General features: G+C 39.9%; 1 protein-coding gene across 1 annotated transcript; it reads left to right on the top strand.

Moving 5' to 3' along the window:
* The first annotated feature begins 254 nt into the window (after nucleotides 1–254).
* On the top strand, nucleotides 255–16154 carry LOC116789265 (cytochrome b5). Its single transcript, XM_032692887.1, has 5 exons — nucleotides 255–507; nucleotides 10172–10300; nucleotides 12022–12051; nucleotides 14130–14164; nucleotides 15040–16154. Exons 1-5 carry the CDS (start codon nucleotides 364–366, stop codon nucleotides 15116–15118), a joined length of 417 nt encoding a protein of 138 aa, XP_032548778.1. The 5' UTR covers nucleotides 255–363; the 3' UTR covers nucleotides 15119–16154.
* The last annotated feature ends 5741 nt before the right edge of the window (nucleotides 16155–21895 follow it).

Below are 21895 nucleotides of genomic sequence, written 5' to 3'. Positions count from 1 at the left end.
GAGGGTAAACCTCAGCCTGCCAGCACCGCCCCACTACCGCTCTCCGCTCGCGCCCCCCGCACCAGTAGCGTGACCGGCGGTCATCACGTGGGGGGGGGCGGAGCGGCGGCGGGAGGGGGCGGGGCACGAGGGCAAGCCCCGCCCCCGGGCGGTAGCCAGCCCTAGAGCCTTCCTTGAGTGGCATCTCGCTCCGCCAATGAGAAGCCGGCGCGGAGGGAGGGGCGGGGCGGCGGCAGCGGCGGGCGGTGATAGGCCTGCGGTGCGGGCTCGGCTGGTGCGTGAGGGGTGTCCGCGAGCTGCTGTTCCGGAGGTGCGGGGACTGCGGTGCGGGACGAGACGGGACAGGACGGGACAGGACAGGACATGGTGGGCTCCAGCGAAACCGGCGGCGAGTCGTGGCGGGGCCGCTACTACCGCCTGGAGGAGGTGCAGAAGCACAACAACAGCCAGAGCACCTGGATCATCCTGCACCACCGCATCTACGATGTCACCAAGTTCCTGGACGAGGTGGGTGCCCGCGCTGCCCGGGGCGCTGCCAGAGCCCGCGCCGTGACCCAGGCGGGGCCGGGGCTGCCCCAGGCCGGGCTCCCGTCCGCCTGCCCCGGCCCGCGGGTGCGGCACGGCGGGAGCCGCCCTCGGAGCCGCGATAGCGCCCTCGGGAAACAGCCCCGAGGCGCCCCCGGCCTCCGGGCGCCTCTCGGGCGGCGCAAACCCGAGCGCGCCGGCCCTGCTCCCGTGTGGCCCGCTCTTTGCCTTAAACCTTCGGCTTCCGAATTTCAAGGTGAATTAGCAGGAAATGAGGACAACGAGAAAAAACGCTGTAGTCAGTCTTAAGGGCTCCGACAAGCAGGCTGTCTCTGTCAATGTCGGGTGCCAAGAGTGGGGCGGTATCCGTCTGCCTCTTGCTCTAGTGCGCCGACTGAGAGCAGGATTTAAAGTGGGAATTTAAAATATGGCTAGGACCCCGAGCCATATTGTCTCGTGAACGGAAAGGTCAGCAACTCCTCTCTTCACACTTTTACAGTGTGTGTTGTATTACAGAACAGGAGGAAAACTTCACGAAGTAGAAGGAAAGTATCACAACATCCCGAATATCGTAGGTTTTGGAGTTACTCTAACAGTCACAGAATCACAAAATGGTTTGGATTGGAAACGACCTTAAAGCTCATCCCATTCCAACCCACCTGCCGTGGGCAGGGATGCCTTCCACTAGACCAGGTTTCTGCCAGCCCCATCCAGCCTGGCCTTGAACACCTCCAGAGATGAGGCATCCACAGCTTCTCTGGGCAGCCTATGCCAATACCTCACTACTGTAATTGTAAAAAATTTTTCCATATATCCAATCCTTGGTAAAGACACTTGGTCACAGTGGCTTGTGTACATATCTGCCAAATGAATACATCATGGGTGACCTTAGACCTGTCTTTTTGGCAGGACATGGTAGACCTGGCATTGCATACAGGCAGCCAGGTTCAGAAAATTAACTCAAGTGTTGCTCCGGGGTCTGTGATCTCACTGCCACCCTAATCTGTTCAGTGCCAGCAAGGCAGAGGAGTGCTGCAGAGCTGCACGAGTTCAGACTCTGGTGTGGAGGACTAGAGTCAGGTTGAATTCCTTTGGTTGTGTTTTACTGGGTTTTTCTCTTCCCCAGTTAGCAGCTGACGTTTTTGATCTCTTATGGACAGTGAGCAGTTGGTTTAATGATTGATAGTCATGGTTAATAAAACAGCATTTTAGTTATTGGACTAAAACATTCTTCTGTAGAGATGCAGAAGTATAGCCACCGAGAATTTTTTTCTATATTAAATGGAGCTGGGATTTAGATATTTTGAGTTTTCTCCCTTGTTCCCATTATTCCCAATTTGCAAACAATCTCAGAATCAATTAGGTTGGAAAAGGCCTCTGTGGTTATTGAGTTCAACCTATGACCCAACACCACCATGTCAACTAGGCTATGGCACTAAGTGCAACATCCAGTCTTTCCTTAAACACCTCCGGGGATGATGATTTCACTACCTTCCTGGGCAGCCCATTCCAATGTGTAATCACCCATTCTGTGAAGAAATTCTTCCTAAAGAAGACCTAGCATCCAATTAAAAAGTGTATGGCAGAGTTATATTAATTTCTTAGAAGATACAGTTCAGATGGGTAGAGACATGACAGATTTCCAGCCTCAGTAGTTCTGTAGCACTGTCTTTATTTTTGTGCTTGTAAACACTTGCAATTCAAAGTAGAAACTGAGCATTTTGCAAAGAAAGGTTTGACAAGCAATTTTTCAAAGGCAGTGTTGACACAGGTAGTATTTCATTCTTAGGTTGTGTGTCAGTGCAAATTGTTTGGCTTTTCAGCAAGGTGGATTGTGAAACTGATCTACTGACTCTTCCTTGATTATTTTTCATCTAGCTCTGCCCTGGTCTTCTTCATCCTTTTGTTATGGAAATCTCTGGTTATCCAGGCAGGGCCAGTTTAATTACAGAAGCCCTGGAGGGGAATGAAGCTTTTCATGTGTAGTTGTTCTTGAAACTTGATTAGTTCTGATTGATACATTATTGTATTGTATAATGTCCATATTGGCCAGGGGGAAACAAAAAAGCCCACACCTCAGAAAAACCCCAAACCTAACACAACACAAGAAAAAAAAAAACACTTGACAAAAAAAATTCAGGATCTAATGAACTTTTTAGTTTAAGTAGTTGCACAGCCTCTTCCTTCAGTACATGAGGTGAAACTGGGCAATATTAAGAGGTACTACCTTGTGTAAATTTTTCAAGAGGATCTTAATTTCAGCGTTCAGGACAACATTGATAATTCAGCAGCATATCAAAAGAATTCAGTTTGTAAGCATTTAAAGAGTTGGGTTTTTTGGACAACTGGGGGTTGTCTTAAGACACTCTGGTACACAAGGGTCAGACTTTAACCTCACACTAAACACCTTGCAATAGAACATGGCTGGTGTTGGAGCTGAAATTTTGGAGTCATTCTGAGATAATAAATCAATGAGATTGTCGAAAATAGTTACTTGAAGTATCTAAGTGAAGCTACACTCTTAGGGAAAGCTCTTGAATATTTTAATGTTCATTGTGTTGGTGATTTTTGTAATATGGAACCCTTGGATTAAGATATTTCATAGGGCACTTTTTTTTAACCTTCTTCGAATGCTTTTGATACTTGGTTAACTTATTAAGTGTTATGCTAATTCTTTTGACACTGTCAGACACCCTGAGGCATTTACATGTGACAGCTGAGGAGAAATTGGAGCTAGCCTCTTGCTGGTTCACTCCAGAGTACAGTAAACCCTTCTCCAAGTGGGGATTATGTTAGCTGTTTCAATAGCATTATTGGTTAAACTCAGGTTTATTTATTTCTTGCAGCTCCTTGCAGGACTAGAAAAGCTTAATATATTTTAAGAATTAAATGTGGGCCTCTAAAATTCAAATCTAGTAGCACTAAAAAGGATGCACTGCTAAAGCATCCCCTCACTCATGCTCTTCACAAGTAGTAAATAAGTAAAAGTATCAGTTTACAAGGGAGTGAAGAAATGGGAACCAAAGCTGACCTCACCAATCCCACTTCTTAAATCAATAAGGAATCTTTTCAGCTACTGCATTAACCTATGGAAATATTTTCGTATTAATAAAGAAGTTGAAAACTTTACTGTACTTCCATCCTGAAGACACCTTGGATGTTCTCACACTTAATAAGTGAAAGTGTGCTGCTGTTTTTTACTCCGTTACAGTGCTTAAAGGGTATATTTCCTCTCTTGAGCTGGTGTCTTCACAGAGCTTGTAGATATTTAGTGGAATGTTTGGTTTTTGGGAACCATCAGCCTCTGTGAACACTTGATTGAAGTTAGATAGTAAATAGACTGGGGGTGGTGATGTGTATGTGTTGAGAGTGGTGAGGCTGAGTAGGAGCAGAAGCATCGCGTGGCATGACCCATATTAGCTTGGCAAGGCTTCAGAAAGATCACTTGAAATATAAAGTGCTGAAGGAGGAAACAGTTGTGTACCTCGACACCTTACCTTTGGGATTACTGAAGATGAAGATCCCAGTAACTGCTTTTTTATCATTTTTTTTTTTTAAATGGAAGATTTTGGGGAAAATTCATAACTTGAATATTCATCTCTGAATTTTCTTTGATTATCAAAGTGTAGGAGAGGAAGTCAAGAGACCTCAGCTTTTGGAGTGCAGTATTTAAAAGGTTTAATTTCTTTGGCATGAAAGACTATGCTTGAAAATGGAAACTTGTACGTTACCTCTGTCATTCAAAGACTGTCAGACCTGTAAAACAGAAAATTTGGGAAGCATTTTCATAGTTTCAGGTCTTGTGGTTTAACCCCAGAGAGTACCTAAGTACCATGCAGCAGCTCGCTTGCCCTCCCGCCCTGTGAATGAGGAGGAGAATCAAAAAAAGGTGAAACTTGTGGGTCAATATAAGAACAATTGAAATAAAGTAAAATATAATAACGATAATTGTAATGAAAAGGAGAGAGAGGGGAATAAAACTTGAGAAAGAAATTATGCACAATACAAGTGATCACCACCCACTGACTGATGCCCAGCCTATTCCTGAGCAGAGGTTGGTGGCTCACTGCCAACTCCTCCCAGTTTATGGATGGAGTATGATGTTCTGTGGTGTGGAATATCCCTTTGGCCAGTTTGGATCAGCTGTCCTGGCCATGCTTCTTCCCAGCTTCTTGTGCAGCTGCTCACTGGCAGAGTATGGGGCACTGAAAAGTCCTTGACTTAGGGAAGCACTGCTTGGCCACAACCAAAACGTCAGTGTGTTATCAACATTATTCTCCTGCTAAATCCAAAGCACTGCACTGTACCAGCTACTAAGAACAAAATGAACTATTCCCCAGCTGAAACCACAGTAAGGTCCGATGTCACTTAAAGGAAAATAGCTACTAGAAATGCATGTATAATCATAGCAGGATCTCATGGCTATATCTGTATTGCAGATAATTACATATATGAATAACATTAAATATCAAGTAAAGGACTAAGTATGTTGGCAATGCCCTATAGTATTTCCCCATAATTTTAATAAAGTAATCCCTCTAGTCAGGCTTTGACATCAATTTAATGAGCTAAACAAGAGTAACTGGGCCTATAAGAATGAATGGTCAGTGTCTTGATCTGCTTGCTGATGTGGTGAGGCTTTTGTGGGAACTCGATTGGATTCTTTAAGCTAGGCAAAAAAGCTGACATGTATAGGAACATCTCTACCAGAGAGGAGATTTTTGTTCTGGAAACCAACTGTGATATGCATTTAATATTAATCTAATACAGACTTTTTTTAGATTACTTCAATTGTTGGTGGTCTCGGAATTCAACAAAAAACAATATTGGTCAATAATTTTTTTTTTTTTTCATAAGGTAAGAACTTTTAATTTCACAGCACTTTTTCTAAACAGCATGGACAGCTCTCACTAAATGTGTTTTGTAATGCTGGTGAAATAAAGTGCAAAAAGCAAATATTGTTTTACTGTGTCAGGACGAAAAATGTTCTTTCCCCTATGTGGCAATAAGTTGCATTCATTCACTATGATGATATTGTGGAGGAGTAGCATAATGCCTGCCATGTTTAAAATAGTGAGCAGCTTACATTGAAAGGTGCCAGTATTAGCACATTTGAAGTCTGCCAGTGTACCATATGAATTGCTATTGCAGAACCTTGTAGTCCGAGGCTTAAACCTGATGTTATCACTTCCTTAAGCTCTGATGAAGCTCGCAGGAGGATTTGAAAATGCTTTGAGAAATAGCACTCTTTTTTTGCAGCAAGCTGTAACTGTTTTGTAAGTGGGGAAATGGGCACTGTTGTGGTTTAGCCCCAGTACCCTGCAGTCCCTTGCTCACTCTTCTCCTGGCCCCCCCCAGTGGGATGAGGAAGGGAATCAGGAGAAAAAAAGGTAAAGCATATAGTTTGAGATAAGAACAGTTTAATAACTGAAATAAAATATAATATAATAATTGTAATAAAAAGGGGGATGATGACCCCGGCCCAGCCTGTTTCCAAGCAGCAATCTGCAGCTCCCAGCCAGCTCCCCACAGTTTATATACTGAGTGTGGTGTTCTGTGGCATGGAATACCCCTTTGGCCATTTGGATCAGCTGTCCTGGCTGTGCTCCTTCCCAACTTCTTGTGCGCCTGCTTGCTGGCAGAGCATGGGACACTGAAAAGTCCTTGATTTAGAGTAAGCACCACTTAGCAGCAACTACACCATCAGTGTGTTATCGACAGTATTCTTGCAGTGAATCCAAAGCACAGGACTGTACTAGCCTCTAAAAAAAAAAATGAATATCACAGGTAGAACCAGGACAGGCACCCAGCTACTGGGTATTTCTTTTGCGCTTCATCTAAAACCCTAATGATCGTTTTCAAAAATGCACTCTCAGAGAGAGATCTTCTCTCCTAGGCTCCTAACATTTTAAATAAGCAGACAGTTTCTGTCCTGTAACTTAAATGGGTGATGGAAATAATTTGGAGGACTCTTTTCAGACTACACAAAAGTGCCCTTGAAACAAACAAGCATTTGTCTGTCTGTCTTGCATAATAAAGCTGATGTTCTCTGTGTGTTTCTGGCTCTGTCCCTGCCCCCTTTCTGCTTCTCATCCCTGTAGTGCATAAAGTGAAACATGAATTTGTGACTGCCACTGATGGAGATCTTTTCTAATCTCCCCATAAGTTAAATTGGACCCTAGATTTTATTCCTCCAGTGCGGGAAGGGAAAGGGGGCAGGAACTGCAAATTAAGGTAGTTATGCTTTACTAGTCTTGAACTATGACACTGAGAAATCTGCGTGACTGTGGCAAGGGGGAGAAGAGATAGCATTCAGGATGAAGTAACTCGGACTTTTGATCCAGATGAGAGCAGCAAGATTAACTGCTTACTTGCTTTATCTAAAACTTTCTATTGTGCTACTGTTAGGAATTAGTTTATGCTATGTACTAGCGCTGGATTTATACAGACATCTGTTATGCATGTAACTTATGTCAGTATATTGGGAATGTCCTAGGAATGAGCTAGGCTATCTTAATTTATCATCAAAAGCTTTTTCACTCCCCTTGAACCCCAGTTTTACCTGCAAGAACTCTTCAATTATTTTTATCACCAGGGTTTTGGTTTAGGAGTCACTATCTGTGTAGTCTTGTGGGCTTTCCCGTTCCAGAGCCTGTCCAGAGAATCTTCATTAAAGTAACAGTTCTGGTAGTAAGCTTTGTTTACCCGGCAGAAGCATGAACAAAGGCCTTGTATAAACAAACTTTGGGAAACTCATCCAACTGTGGAAAATGCTCAGCTTTTGATAGAAAAGTCAGTTCCTGCCCTTTGTGTGAGACATTACAGTTGCTCCCTTTCATTAGGGGAGGTGAAATATTTTCATTAATTGCTTGTATTTTGTGCTAGTTTTTTGCAGAGGGTTGGTAAGTTTGTATCCTTAAGCAGAGATGCCATCTAAAAGCAAAGTGTTGGGTTTCAAAGTACTTTTACCTATGTCTAGTAGGTTACTAGTAGCATCATCTGGTAGATAGCTTAAGTTTGGAACTCTGTGTGTCATTCTCTGTACTTAGCCTTGCTTATGTCAGAAAAAAAAAATTACGTTTTCCAGCTCTGGTGGCAGAGGTCAGGGTGAAGTTGTCCCCTTCAGCTGATAAGTGATAGACATTTAGAGGGTTGGTAGAGAGGGTTGGTTGCAGTCACTGTGATGACACTAATATTGTGGTTTTGTAAACAGAGGGATGAGTTACTAGTTACACCAAAAACTGGTTCTACAGAGAAGAGCTGGAGTGCCTCAGTGATGCTGCCCAAAGCTACATGATTGCTTTGTAGTGGCACAAGGGAGGAATTTGGGAACACAAGTTAGTACACGATCATTCTGTAGTTGGCAACCAACCTGCAAGCAGTTTGTTAAAGTACTCTGTGGAGTAATTTTAGATGCACTTATATTGGTAGGTATCCACTTGTTTAGTTGGCTGGTGAATTTTTTTTGGGGGAACTAGTATAAACCATGTGATCTTGATGACTTGCTGGGGTAAGTAGTATTTTATGTGCTTGTGTGGGATTGGTTTCATTGCAGTGCATGAGTTTACATGCTGCTGGTGCTTTATGGGATGTTTAACTTTGGTGCCTTTTGCTTCTAGTTGATACCTTGTTTGCTAAGCATGTTTTCCAAGGAGTTGTGCCACCTCTTCTGCTGAAGTTGCTACATATATTTTTCTATTTTGGGGAGCACAATTCTTTAGAATGGTATTAAAAAACCTAACCTAAACAAACCCTCCAAACCCATGTTGCTGAAGAAATTCTTTGAAGACTTAGTTGGGTCAATACCTGGGAGCGTCTATTAGACCTAAGTTCTTTAGTACTGTTTCAAGGCACTGAACTTGAGTGATCCCTAAACTTTTGTCCAGTTCTTTTCCTGAATACTTATCAGAATGGATTCAAGGGCAGGATTTTGGTAAGCCTGCCATATTTGCACGTCTGCTTGCATAATCTTTACTCAGTATGCACTCCTTTAACCTTTTTTGGATCGGTTCCTGTGTCTAATCTCTCTATCAGTTGCTTAACCTTGCTTTTGCTTAGTCATGGTAGGAATCCCTTACCTTAAGAGCTGTGTATCTTGGCTCTTTAAAAAGTGTTGTTTTGGGGTTTTTGTGGTTTTTTGTGTGTTGTTTTGCTTTTTTTTTCTCCTCAGCTTTCATAATCTAGTAAAATAAATGTCTGCCTTTACTGCAAAGATTCAAGTTTTGGATTTCTGGTACTCCTGGAAACTGTTAGTAGAGTAGTGTTTTCTTCATCTGTATAAACTAGTCTTATATTTATTGGAAGAGAAAGTTCGATATGAGATTTGAAGTAAATGCTAACCTGAACTGCTGACTAGCAGGAATGTTTATGCCATTTATTTTAATCTACTGGCTAAGCATAGCCTTTCTGGTCAGCTATGTTCCAGGCAAGATGACCCTAAATAGTAGAAATTTTAGATCCTGTAGCCAGAAGTATTAAAAACTGAATTGAGGCTCCAAACCCTTTTATTTCCTCTGCCATTGGTAAAGTACTAATATCTATTCCATGGTTGCCTTAATTCAAGGCAGTACTAGCAAGTGTTTTTAACTTGCTTACCTAATCATTCCCTATGTTTATATAGTAGTTGCTTACTTGAAAGTTGAGTGTTGAATTTTGGGCATGTTACTTTTCTGTTATATGAATGACTTGAAGCTGAGGAAATTCACTAACAGCATGTGATATATCTTGCTGTATATACAGGCAGAGTTATTTGATGGATGGAAATGTGGAACTTCATAAAATCCCAAAAGTGCATCCTGGGGCAGAATAACAGTTAATGGAGAACAGGAATTTAGGTTAAGGGAATGGTGATGGAGTGAGGTATTAGAAGGTACTGGGAGATGATGTCCCTACGTCTCAAGGTTTTATCAGCGTTGTGGGTTTGGGATTCCATAGTCTATGAAAACCAAATTGCTATTCTAGTGTCTCATATGACTTTCAGTTGTGCTTAAACAGTTCCAACGTAGCTGGTTTACTCGATATTCGTACATTAATTTCTTTTGGAAAGGACCCTTGAAAGTAATCTGGCCCAACCCCCAGCACAGACTAGAATTAAGCTGAAGGTCAGGTTTCTTAGCACCTTGTGTAGAAAGCCTCAAAGGATGGAGATTCTCTGTGCTACCTTGCCAGCTTGTTTTGCCAATGCTTGGTTGCACTTCTTGTGAACAGGTTTTTTTTTATATCTTCCTGGGATATTCTTGCTGCAACTTATACATTTTGGCTTTTATCCTTTTTGCTGTGTAAAGCATTGCTTGGATAAAAATACACATTTTCTGCAGAAGTCAGAACACAGACTATAACTTTGGATAATAGTTGGGCTATTAAAATACAGACTGATCCCCACACAACAGTCTAAATACTTTAGTTGATAGGGGTAATGCCTCTTTCTACTTTGCTGCCGATGAAATAGAGACTTAGCTTCTTTGGTTTTGGCTTCAGAGAGTACATGAAACTCTCTAGTTATTTAGAAAGACTTATGTTTTCTCTAGAAGGTCTAACAGTTGATTTTGCCTTTTTTTTTTTAATTTTATAAATGTAAAAATGAATAATTTCCAGTTCTAGAATGTGAAAATTTTAGTAACAAATTCAAACTCATTAAAAATTGCAGCACCCAGGAGGTGAAGAGGTCCTCAGAGAGCAAGCTGGAGGAGATGCTACTGAGAACTTTGAAGATGTTGGCCATTCCACAGATGCAAGGACGATGTCAGAATCTTTTATTATTGGGGAACTTCATCCGGTGAGTGTGCGAGAGTATCATTACTTTTTTTTTACTGTAGTGTTTTTCCATCTAGTTATTTATCTGGTAATTTACTTCAAAATCAAGAAGAACTGCTAGTTTGGTTGGATGCCCGGCCTGCAGCTGTTTGTGGATGGACCTGGGCTGGAGACACGTTCCCCCAGTGTGAAGGCATTTGATTAATGTAGTGTAAGGATGGTCACATTTTTGCTGATTTAAATTGTCTTACAGCCTAGTTTTTGAATAAACTGAATCATGCTATATTCCATGAATATGGAATCGTGCTATTTCTGGTGTACCCTGTCAGTTTTATAATGAAACTCTGTAACCCTTGAAGGTGATGTGTCAGAATGTCTAGACCTTTTCCTGTGTCAATATGCAGAGTGACTACTTAACAGCCACTTTCGCACTTTCGTCATTGTAAATATATATCTGCCAGGCTTCCATCTGGATCTAAAAGCACAACCCTGGCTCTTTGTATGTATGTTTAGAAAATGGCTATTATAAGTGCTGTACTTCTAGTTTGAGGCTCTGTGTTCCTTCTCTCTGGCTCCCCCCATTTTGAGCTGTATCAGCGTTCCCTACGTGTGGTTGTCAGGGTTCTTTCTGATCAGTTCCCACCGGATCATCTGTCACCTCCTCTTTTCTGTACTGTCCATACCATTTCCTGTACTTTTAACAAGCACCTTTCTGCTGTCTCAAGTTTTGAAGGATGTATTTCTGTCAACAGAGCTGCTGCCTTGGTTTCCTTCAGCTAGGCCTTCAGTTAAACTCTTCCGCATCTTAACAGTTGAAAACCACTGGCTAGAGGTTTAGGCTGCTAGTGTGCCCATCTGCTCTACTTTACTGCCCGTTTCTGCCTCTTCTCTTTTCCTCTTCTGTTTTGTGTGTGTTTTGTCTTGCATTCCAGGTAAATACCACTGTCTTGAGTAGCCTATTTCACAGTAGGATTCTTGAACTTGTTTCAGTCTTATGTCCTCTCTTGATAAATGTTACTAGTGTAGCTTCTCTTAATAAGAAATAACTCAGCTCTGATGCACATTTGTGTCCTTGCAGACTTACCACGTATTTCAGATGGCAGTCGATGCCAGTAGCATTGTTCTTAACCTGGCTATCAGTCCAATTCTTCCTTGTTTGGCAAGTGCCTGTTTTCATTTGATATGAAACAAACAGCTTGGTAGTTTAATGTAAAATGCAGCACTGACAAGACTATATACTCTTGGACTTTTATGTAATGAATGTGACTATGCCAAGTAAAACTTCACAAACTTAGGAAAGATCCGTAGAATTTGGGACCTTTGGTCCAGTGGACATTGGACCAAAACTATTTAGTTGACTTTGTCCAATGATACCAGTAGACTAGGTAGAAGTAAACTAATATGACTGCAATCAGTGTGTGACCTAAGGTTATGTGTACTCTCTAGAGACAAAGGAAAGGCAAAAACATGGGCACAAAGAATAATAAAATTTGTTGGAGGCTCAGGTTTCACTTCTTTATTGCCTACTGGGAAGTATTGTTTAAGGAAGTAATCTTGTTTATGGTAGCTCAAAATCACACACTGACATCTGCTCTCTTACAAGTGTGCTTTTGTCTAGGGAAAAATACTTACATGTTAACAGAATAAATTGCCAGCGGAATTTAGTGATAAATGGTGTGGGTTTGGGATTTTTTTAATGCTTTTGTATTTTGTCTAAATGTTTCCTGCTTGTTTTCCCCACAGGATGATAGACCGAAGCTTCAGAAACCAACAGTAAGTGTGTTTCTCGAAATGCCACATTGTTTCTTTTAGGCAATAGGAACAGTGTCTGGGTAAATGGTATACCCCCAGAAATAAAAATAATTCAGCTTGATTTAAGTGTGGTGGTTCAGGTTATTAATCTCTTAAACCTGTTGTTATGGCTTCAGGTTATTCTTCCTCTTAAATGTTATTTTCTTTAATTTGTGTGGCTTGAAACCAGGAGGTTACTAAGTGCGATAATATTATACCATAGCAAAAAGGTAGACTCTAGAATTGCTGCTGCTGTGTCTATAGAGGATGTTTGCTCAGGGCTGGCCTACCAGTATGGCAGTGTGCTTAGGAAATAATTAAAGGTTATTTTTAAATGAAGCTTAGTAAGAATAGGATCTTACTCTTGCTGTTTGAGAGATTGTAATATCTACGAATCATATAAATTGGTTAAAAGAAAGAAAGTAAATTTTATATATATAAATATATATATATATATACACACTCTGAACCATTCACTCTAGCAATTATTAACTATTATTAATTAAGGATTGGAATTAGTACACTAATGAAAATAAGAAATGGAGTAGTTGCTGGAATTCTGAGCTTCTCATCGAGAATAACATCTGCCTTCAGATTTCTTTTGAAATTCAGGGAAGCTTCACTTAAGTTGTAAAAGGAGAAATTATAAATGAGAAACAGACTGCCCAGTGCAAGTTGTAGATAATCCTTTGAGTAAGCTCACCGAACAAGTACTTAGAATATTAATTTGACCAATGCATAGTCAGTTGGGAGTTAAGATGTATCCAAATAGCTACCTACACTACACTGTTTTTCGTCATTCCAGAAAGAATTTGAGGTGCTTTTCTCCAGCAGGATGTGTGGCTGTAGAAAGACAGTTTCATTTTGCATTGTACTCTGGGTGGGTAATGTGACAGGTTAGGTGGGTTCTGTGCCCTGGCTCTCTAGGAACTGTCAGAAGGCCTTGGGCTTTCAGATGTCCTGCTTGCCCTTGCAAGTGCCCTTGCACTGTGTTTAAAGTAACTCTCAGTGTTCGTACCCACTGTCATAGAGTAAAAAAAAGAGTTTTTTATGAGCTGGGCCCTATTTCTCTTACTGTCTTGGTGTCCTCTAGGGAGGAGCCATCCCCTAGTCCTGGATGTGCCAAGTCTCTTGTAGAAGGTGTTAGCCTTGACAGTGTGGGCACAAGCTCTTCCATGCTGTTTGGCTTTGGTTTTTCACTGAGATGTTCATAAAAGCAATATAGATGTAATTACTGAGTCATATTCTTTTAAACATGGTATTTGTCACATGTAAACCTAGGAAGATTTGAGTACTTGCAGAAGTAGTGTGCTTGGACCTTTGAGAGGATGTTGAGAATCTTTCTTCAAATCAATTTTGAGTGTTCTGATACTGAAGTAATTCATTTTTCAATGATGGATCTTGTGCCACCAAATTTAAATAGAGTTTTAATGCTTAGATCTTTAAAATGCACTTAGGGTCATGTTCAATTAGAGTTATTCAAATTTAGTAAGCTTTCATATAAATTGTGCAGACGTACCCATCTGGGATTTGATCTTGTAGTGCTGCTTTCTCTGTGGAAACTGAACAAGAAGTTCAAGGCAATATAATAAACAGCTATGACAATTTGACTGACACTAAATACCTGAGTTTAATAAGCCTTTAGATGTAAATTAGTAACTTTTTTTCATGTAGTTTCAATATAAAAAAATATTTGTGAGTTAATTCAGAGTCTTTTCCATTAGATTTTAGTCAAGTAATTGATTTCTGTCTTTTCGATGACTAAAACTTATCAAATGTAACCTGAGGTTGAAGTTAGCTTCGTGGAAAATTTGCAGTGAAATTTTTCTTGATGATATTGGTTTAGGAACTTGATGCAATGTTGGCTGTAGAAACTGCTGCTAGCTAACTTCTAATACAACAGAACTGTTACAGGAATTATGAGAAGATGCTTTCCAGATGCAACATTGAGTTGTTTCTAAATTAGTCCCACTTAAAGAGTTTTGAGAAATTGAGGGACTAGTTAAGATGGAGAGGGGTGTCTGCCTGATGTAAATATCTTTTTATGCTTTGCTTTCCAGGAAACTCTTATTACCACTGTTCAGTCTACTTCCAGGTACAGTATGACACCTTATGTCAATCTTGAAGTTCCCTGTGACTGTGTTTCTAAAGCTTAGAAAGCTGAATAGCTTTTAACTACTGGAAGCTTAGATGTCAGAGGATGGTGCATGAAAATTTATGTTCTGTGTAGAGTCCAAGCTGGCATCTATGTACCACTTTACAAGTATGTCAGCTTAGTAGGTAGATATTTTTCTCATACTGACATGTGTCAGTATCTACCAAATGGTTTATTTTGCACAGGCCTTTATTTCTGAAGTCTGCCACGTGAATGGAAGACACTTAGTGCCATTGCCAACTATTTTACTGATGTGGATGCCTCACTTTTAAAATTTGCTATTGCTGTTGTGTCTGAGGGAAATAAGAGGATTCTGTGTATAAGAAGAAGAATGTTTCAGAATTGAGAGGGGGTTGGAAAACACTTTGGAACACCACTGAATCAAACTCTGTAAAGTTATATCCTGCTGACAATTGCCTACTGCTGAAACCTCAGAGCACTGTTCCATGCCCCTCTGGGTGAGGAGCTTGGGTGCTTTTTAAGTGTCATGTGATGCTGCTACTTAAATCGCTTTTGAATGAATGATATTCTGGGCAGCAGGCCATGACTTTAAACATGTCTAGGGTTTTACTCTTCTCTAGTAAGCAAAATTCTTGTAAGCTCTAGTACAAAGCCTTAACAGTACAAACTTTTTCACTTGTGTAGAGTATTACTGGCAAGCCCAGGTGTTCTGTTGCCCTGAATTTTAAGTATTTATTGGAGTGGGGAGGAAGGACTTCTTTAAGCAATTACTTATTTTTTTTCTTTTTTTTTTTTTCTTTTCTAACTTGCTGGTTGTCACTTCCTAAACTGATGTTTAAAAAACTTCCTTCTAGTTCGTGGTCCAACTGGGTGATCCCAGCAATAGCAGCAATTATTGTGGCCCTGATGTACCGTTCCTACATGTCAGAGTAAGCGCCTTACGGAGAACTAATGCAAGAAGAGAATACATTCTCTGGAAGAGAATATAAGCAATCCTAACCCAATAAGTTTCTGGACGAAAGCCTCATGTCTGAAGAAAAATTCAGCTTTTTCAGAAAACTGAAAAATTCTTTTCTGCTGTGCACTTTTCTTAATGTTGCCTTCTGATGTGCTGCTCTGAAGTGATAAAAAGGCAGCATTTCTCTTTTTGTATAACAATTTTATTCTCTAATGAATTATTGGATAACTGTATTGGTTTCTATGTTAGAATATTGTTTTATATGTAACACTGATTCTGGTTATTTCTCTTTAATCTGTAATGGGGTCCATAGGACTCTCTTTACATATACATTTTACAGCTTTAAATGACTACCAAAACTGTGTACATGTATTTGTCTATGTACACAAATTAACTTAAAAAATCATGTTGTCTTCTTAAATGTAGTATGTTTGAATGAAATGCAAATTAAATGTAATGAATAAAACTGAGTGGAGTAGTGGTTGTAGGTGCCTGTAAGCGGTTGGGCCCTACCAGTCAGGCTATAATGAGCTGATTTTTTTACATTTCTTCTGGCATCTGCTCTTATAGCTGTTGTCGATACTCCTACTAGCAAACTGTTCTGTTTGTATCCTGTTGAAAAATTGAGGTGAAATATGAAACTCAATGTTTGGCCCAATTACGTCTGTCTCACTTATGTGAAAAATATATATTTTTTTCAAAAAAGGCAGAAAAAAGTAACTCTTACTAAACAGTACTACTCCTGCCAAACACTCAGGTGACTGTAAAATTTGTTCTGGGACTTTCAGGCTTTGGTAAAATCTTTAACTTTGTCATGTACATTGTGAGCGGGGAAAAAAATGATAGATGAAATCTATTTCTGACTCTTCTGTGATGTGCTCCTTGGTGTTTTACTACAAAGAGATGACTATTTTCAGCCCTCAATATACAAGATAACTGAAAGTTTGCATTTTGTGGTGAACATTTTTAGTCATGTGTAAATGATCGTGAATAAAAGTTTAACTACTTACACCTGCTGGCTCAAACACGTTCGTTTCAAACTTTTTGAAGGCCTTGAAAGGGATGTCATATTGGGACACTTTTCAGAAGTACTTGTTTGATGGTGCATCCTCAAAGTCAGGATAAGTTCCTAATTCAGGGAAGTGTAAGTGAAAAAGTGTATCATGGAACAGTGGCATAGATAGGCGTTTTCATCAGCATGACCTTAACACCAACTAGTGACTTAGCAGTGGTTTGGCCCTGCAAGCTCTGCCTCACTGATATTCATCAGGACTTGAAGCACTATTCCAAGGGCTGCTACTTGCAGCACCAGGGAGGATATGTGCAGTTTAGGGCCAGTGTCAAGCCAAATCAAATTGGAAGATAGTACACTCTAAACATGAGCTTTAAAAAATAGATAAATAAATAATTGGGGGAGAGAAAGTGCTATGACTTCAGGAGATTGTCTTTTGCATGTGTAGGAATATGTCAATACAGGAATCCGTCAAGAATTTCTTGCTGTGGGTTTCCTTTTGTGGGAATTTCTTTACTGTTATAGCGAAAAAGGTTATCAAATAGCTTCAACTAGAAAGCATTAATTATTTTGTACATTGGTATTCATGTGTACTGTCAGATTTGGTTTACGGTTACAGATGTGCACTTACAGTAGATCCCATCAACTTCTTTATTTTGCTAATTTTAACTTGCAGTATAAATGGCAGTGTTTGGCTTTGTGTCTAGCATTAAATTATTTTGTCCTGGTTTTGCCCTAGATTTTCTTCTGAATGTAGTGGAAAAGAGTTTAAAAATTCAGGCTTTATTGATGTTTTTATAGATAACTTTTAGAAAGGATATAGTAACTCACAGGTGGTATATAGAATCACAAATCAAGTTTCAAGTATTGAATTCTCTGTGTTTTTAAAACATCATTCAAGTCTATATTCCTAGGTGAGGCAAAGAAAAGAAAAAAGGCAACTTCAGAAAGCTTAGCTTCACTGTGCCAAGAATTTTAGGTTGGGATAAGTATGTCTGCATCAGCAAACAGGGTAGTGCAATCAAAGTGGATCCATAAGGCAAAACACTTGCAGTGAAAGGCCTTTTTTCCATGCTGTGTATGTATTTGGAGTTTTAATATGATACAGCTCTGTTTGGATCCCACTTACTGGATATTCATTTATGCAATCCTCTGGAGTAATGATGCAAACTCAATCCCATCTAAAAGTAGTCAAGCTGGCATGTGCAGGGAATTTCTACAATGTGAACCAAAAGCATTGTGAGAGGAGGTAAGTAGGCAATGCTTCAAAAACTGATACGAGTTAAAATGCTAATGCACAGCTTGTTCCCTGTAGTGGGTCTGTTTGTATTCCCCTCTACTGGTGCGGCTATACGTTGTTCCTCAGAGATACACATTCCTTTCAGGTTTTTAAATGTAAACTGGTTTTGTAAACTGATATAAGTGTGTCAACTAAAAAAAAAATTATAAGTCTTATTTTCCTCTTAAATATCCTAAGATTAGAGTTGCTTTCCTTAGGGTTGTCATACAGGAATTTTTTATGTGAGTTTAGATTTTGAATATAAAAGGAGAGGAAGGGAAAAAGGCATATGGGTGTGTTGAGGAATGAATGACTCTGCTATTGAAAAACCAAGTGAATTAAGGGCAGTCAATGTTTTTACAGTCTGACAGCAAAAAGAAAAGAATTGACAGTGTGCTTTCTTGTCGGAACAAAATCCTTTGTCCATGGATCTGATCTGAAGGTATTTGCTCTAATTGTCTGGTAACAAATACTAATTTTTGTTTGAAGAGGCTGGCTTTGGTGGTCAGTGCTTTAAATCAGATCTTATGTTATCTACTGGTACAACCTCACCTCAGTGTTTATACTGCTTTAAATTATTTGAGCATCATATTTTTGTCCTTTATTTGCCTGACTTCTGTTGTTCACAAGAATGCACAGTGGCAGAGAGCACCCCCTTAAATGGAGATGACCGTGGCTACTTGGTGTCTGGGGAGTACAGCCAGCACTACTTGTTCACTTGCTCCCCCTGCAATGACAAGGAAAAAAATAGTACACTGTCCCTTTCTCTGGCTTACTTGCTCTGGCATGCTGCTCTGATGCCTTTCCCTAGTCCTCAGTGGTGCACTGCAGTCAGGATTTTGCAGAATGCTAGAGAGAAGCTGGCAAGGGGGTAAAAGCTAGGCAAATGGAAGCTGATCAGAAATTTTCTTCAGAGGCAAAAAAATGCAAAGGTGTTACTTTCTGAATGTTTGACTACTAAGAGTAAATGAAAGCTTGCTTCCAAGTGCTTGGCCATTTGGAGGAAAACTATTCCTGTATATTCTGCAAGGCTGGCAATGATTATTAAGCAAAACTTGGTAAGAAGAATGAGCTGTATCACTGGTGCACAAAACATGTAGGATATTAATATTATTACAGCATTTTCTCCCGAATATAGAAAAGGATTTCGGAAACAGCATAGAAGGAACAAGAAGCAGGAGGAAGCTCATACTCCTCTGTGCTTAGCTCTAATGCCTGTTCACATCTGCGGTGAAGCTAGTAACTGATGGATGACATATTTAAATTTTACTTTCATACTGCATTACATTCCTTCCTTTGCTTAATTCATTATGTGTTGAAATATTTTGAGTTTTTAGTGACCTGGCTTATAAGTGGGTGGGCAGACAAGCACATGAATTAATGAGAAATGTTGGAACACTGGATCTCAGTAGATGATTAATGCTGGATTTTCTTTTCTTTATGAAAACTAGTTAGACTTGCTCTTAATCTTCTTACATGTAAGAGTGTGCATTAAACAATCCTTGACATTTTCTTTGCAAGCTTTCTAAAACTGGGGACATACAATGTGACTACTGGTCCATATTGATAGCTGCGAAAACAAAGCTCAGAATAGACATGATTGCACTGCAGTCTCATTTATAAGGAATAGATTTTTACTTTTATCCTTTGTGGTATAATTTCTCTGCCTGTATTTAAACAGTTTACTGCACTTAGGCAAATAGCATACTGCCCAGAGCTGTCAGTTCTGTTCACTGAGAGGAAAGTACTGTCAGGCAAGAAGAGTTACGCAGTGGAAGCCTTAGGGAAGGTTTTTTGGTTTTCTGGACAGAACACCAGAGAACTTGTACAGATCCCCAGAGTCCAGGAACTGTACCCAGTAGCCTAATTACCACAAAAATGTTACCTTTTTCCATAGGCCCTGGTCTGTGGAAAAGGCTGATTGATCCTATTGCAGGATGAGAGCACTCGGCTGTATTTCTGGAGTTCCACCTACTAAGGTCTTTGATAAATATAGCCCTTTATTGTCTGAAATTAAGAGGGTTTTTACCTGTCAGCAGTGGAAAATGAGTTCTGGAAACTGCTTCAAGGTTTAGAAGGGTATGGATAGAGAGAAAAAGGTAAGCCAAGCAAGAGGTGTACTTTCCTAAATGACTTCTTGAAAAAAAAAAAGGAAAGATCACTTTCCTGTCACATTCAATTGTCACAGATTTCTGAAGCCATTTGATCCTTTTAGTGTCACTCATCTGGTCTTAACATGGCTTGTAGGGATATCCATAAAATGTGTGTTTTCTATGTAGGTGCTTAAGGTAGACATGAAAGAAAAGCTTAGCTTGCTGCTTAGAAGCCTGCAGGGTGGTAGGCTGGTAACTGGAAACAAACAAATAGGTCCTTTCATTTGTAAACTGAGTAGATCCCAACTTGTATTTGTTTGGATCCATTTTCAGAGTAGTGTTGCAGTTGTTAACATTCTCTGCATCAGTCTGAGGAGGACAAGCAATTTAAAAATATTAAAGTTTGTATTTGAGCAGTCGTGGCTTCTGGGATCGGAATGAGAAAACCTTGTTTTATTTTTAGGTGATTCTGTAGAACTACTTTTTGACCCTATTGAAATAACAAAGACATTTGAGAATGCAGGTTATTATCTACTTTCTTATCATGGTGAGATCTTCAGATATGAGGATATGGATGAACAAGTTACTAGAATAAAAGCCAGGGTGTACAGACTTGGAGCCAACTAGCTACTCTCAGGCAGCTCCTGCTGGTGGGCTGCTCTTTGTCTTAGTTGCACTCAAGATAATTGATTGCACCGTTGCTGAAGGCGATATGATCATAGGCTTGAGAAGCTCAGCATCTGGTAGATGTGCCAGTCTGAGGAAACGAGACTTTCCTGCCTCAAGGTCCCCTGACAGTCTCGATCCAGGATGGTGTCTCAGGTCACATGCAACACACATCGACACTATCAGGCTTTTCAAAACAAATTATACTTTTTATACAGTAAATTGGTGTCTTCAAATAAATGTCAGCAGGTGAGGAAGAGCAGGAACAGTCACTGAAGAAAAGAGAAACAGCCTGTGAAACAAGGATTATTGTCCAGGATTTTCTTTCTGAGCTCTGTGCCCTAACTGCTGATTGAAGAGATTTTTACTCTCTCCTCTCTGCTGTGAATCCGGCATTGTTTTTTCTACTGGAACGGATGAACTGCTTGAATATTTATCCTGGTTCTTGGACAAAGTTTTACAGCCTGGGCAGGCTCTGGCCTAGTTTAGAGTGAGCTTGGATGTGTCTGCATCGTTCCTGTAGGCGTAACCTTGCTGGTTTCTGCTGGGCCTCGCTTCTGGTTTGCATGAAGCACGAGAATGCAGCTCCAGACTTGTCCCACACTTTCATGTGGGAACCTTTCAGTTTCTTCTTGAAGTCATCACAAGATCATTATGAATCCCTTAAAAATAGATGGCCTTCCCACTTCCAGCTGCTAATATGCAGTTAAAAAAAATAAAAAAAGCAGCATAGGGTTAACATTAATAACAGATCACCAAACTGCATTCCTTTTGTACTCTAAAAATCCACATATTTTAAATCCATTGGTGCAAGGACTTCACTCTTTTGTGTAAAAAAAAGTGTGCAAACAGATTCTGATCTTGTTTGGAGTGCTCAGGAGTTCTAATAATGCTACTGAAAGGAGTGTCAGTAATGGGGCTTGCAAGCAAATGGATGAGTTTTAATTCCCCTATAAATACAAATTTGTACATATCCGTGTTAGATTTTCTTTTGTTTACTATGTAAACTACCAGTGCAATTAAAAATCTGATGTATGGAATGAATTAAGACTAAAAACTTTGTCTTGAAACTAAGCACAAAATGAGACACCACATGTGAAGGTTGTGATGCCCAGTGACTGTGTGCTGTGCTACAGAGTGTTACTTAAAAGCAAGCAAGAGGAGTATGTGTGTCAGTATCCTATTTCTTCTGGCTTACTGCATTCTAGTAATTCTGTCTTTTGGGAAACCTTCGTACAATGCTATTAGAAAACAGCTAAATTTACTTTAATACTTGTTTTATTGACATAATGAGAAGGGACATAGATTTTCAAAGTGTCATATAAATGTTATGGGTTCTATTATTCATTGATCACGTCCTGGCTGTGATATTCACTTTGGAGATCAGTGACCAGGAATATCATGAACAAAACAGGATTTCCACAGAAATTAGATGCTAAATCATAAACATTCTTTCTTTTTTTTTTTTAATTTAAAACTTTAAATAACTTTTAAACTCAGGCAGCAGTGTTCATTTTAGAGGAATCAACCCAGCCTATGCAACAAAATGCTGTCGAAATGCTCTGGAAGAAGAATAGTCTTCTTCCATAAACCTGTTTGCTTAGGTATATGTATTTTTTAGCATCTTATTGCATAAATCAGCTATGTGGTAGGCCACAAATCCTTTCAAGCAGCTGCTCAGCATATGAAAAATTTTGTCTAC

Source organism: Chiroxiphia lanceolata, chromosome 1, assembly GCF_009829145.1.
Source record: "Chiroxiphia lanceolata isolate bChiLan1 chromosome 1, bChiLan1.pri, whole genome shotgun sequence".
Lineage (NCBI taxonomy): Eukaryota > Metazoa > Chordata > Aves > Passeriformes > Pipridae > Chiroxiphia > Chiroxiphia lanceolata.
The sequence above is the reverse complement of the archived record's forward strand: the minus strand, read 5'-3'. Positions and strand labels throughout refer to the sequence as shown.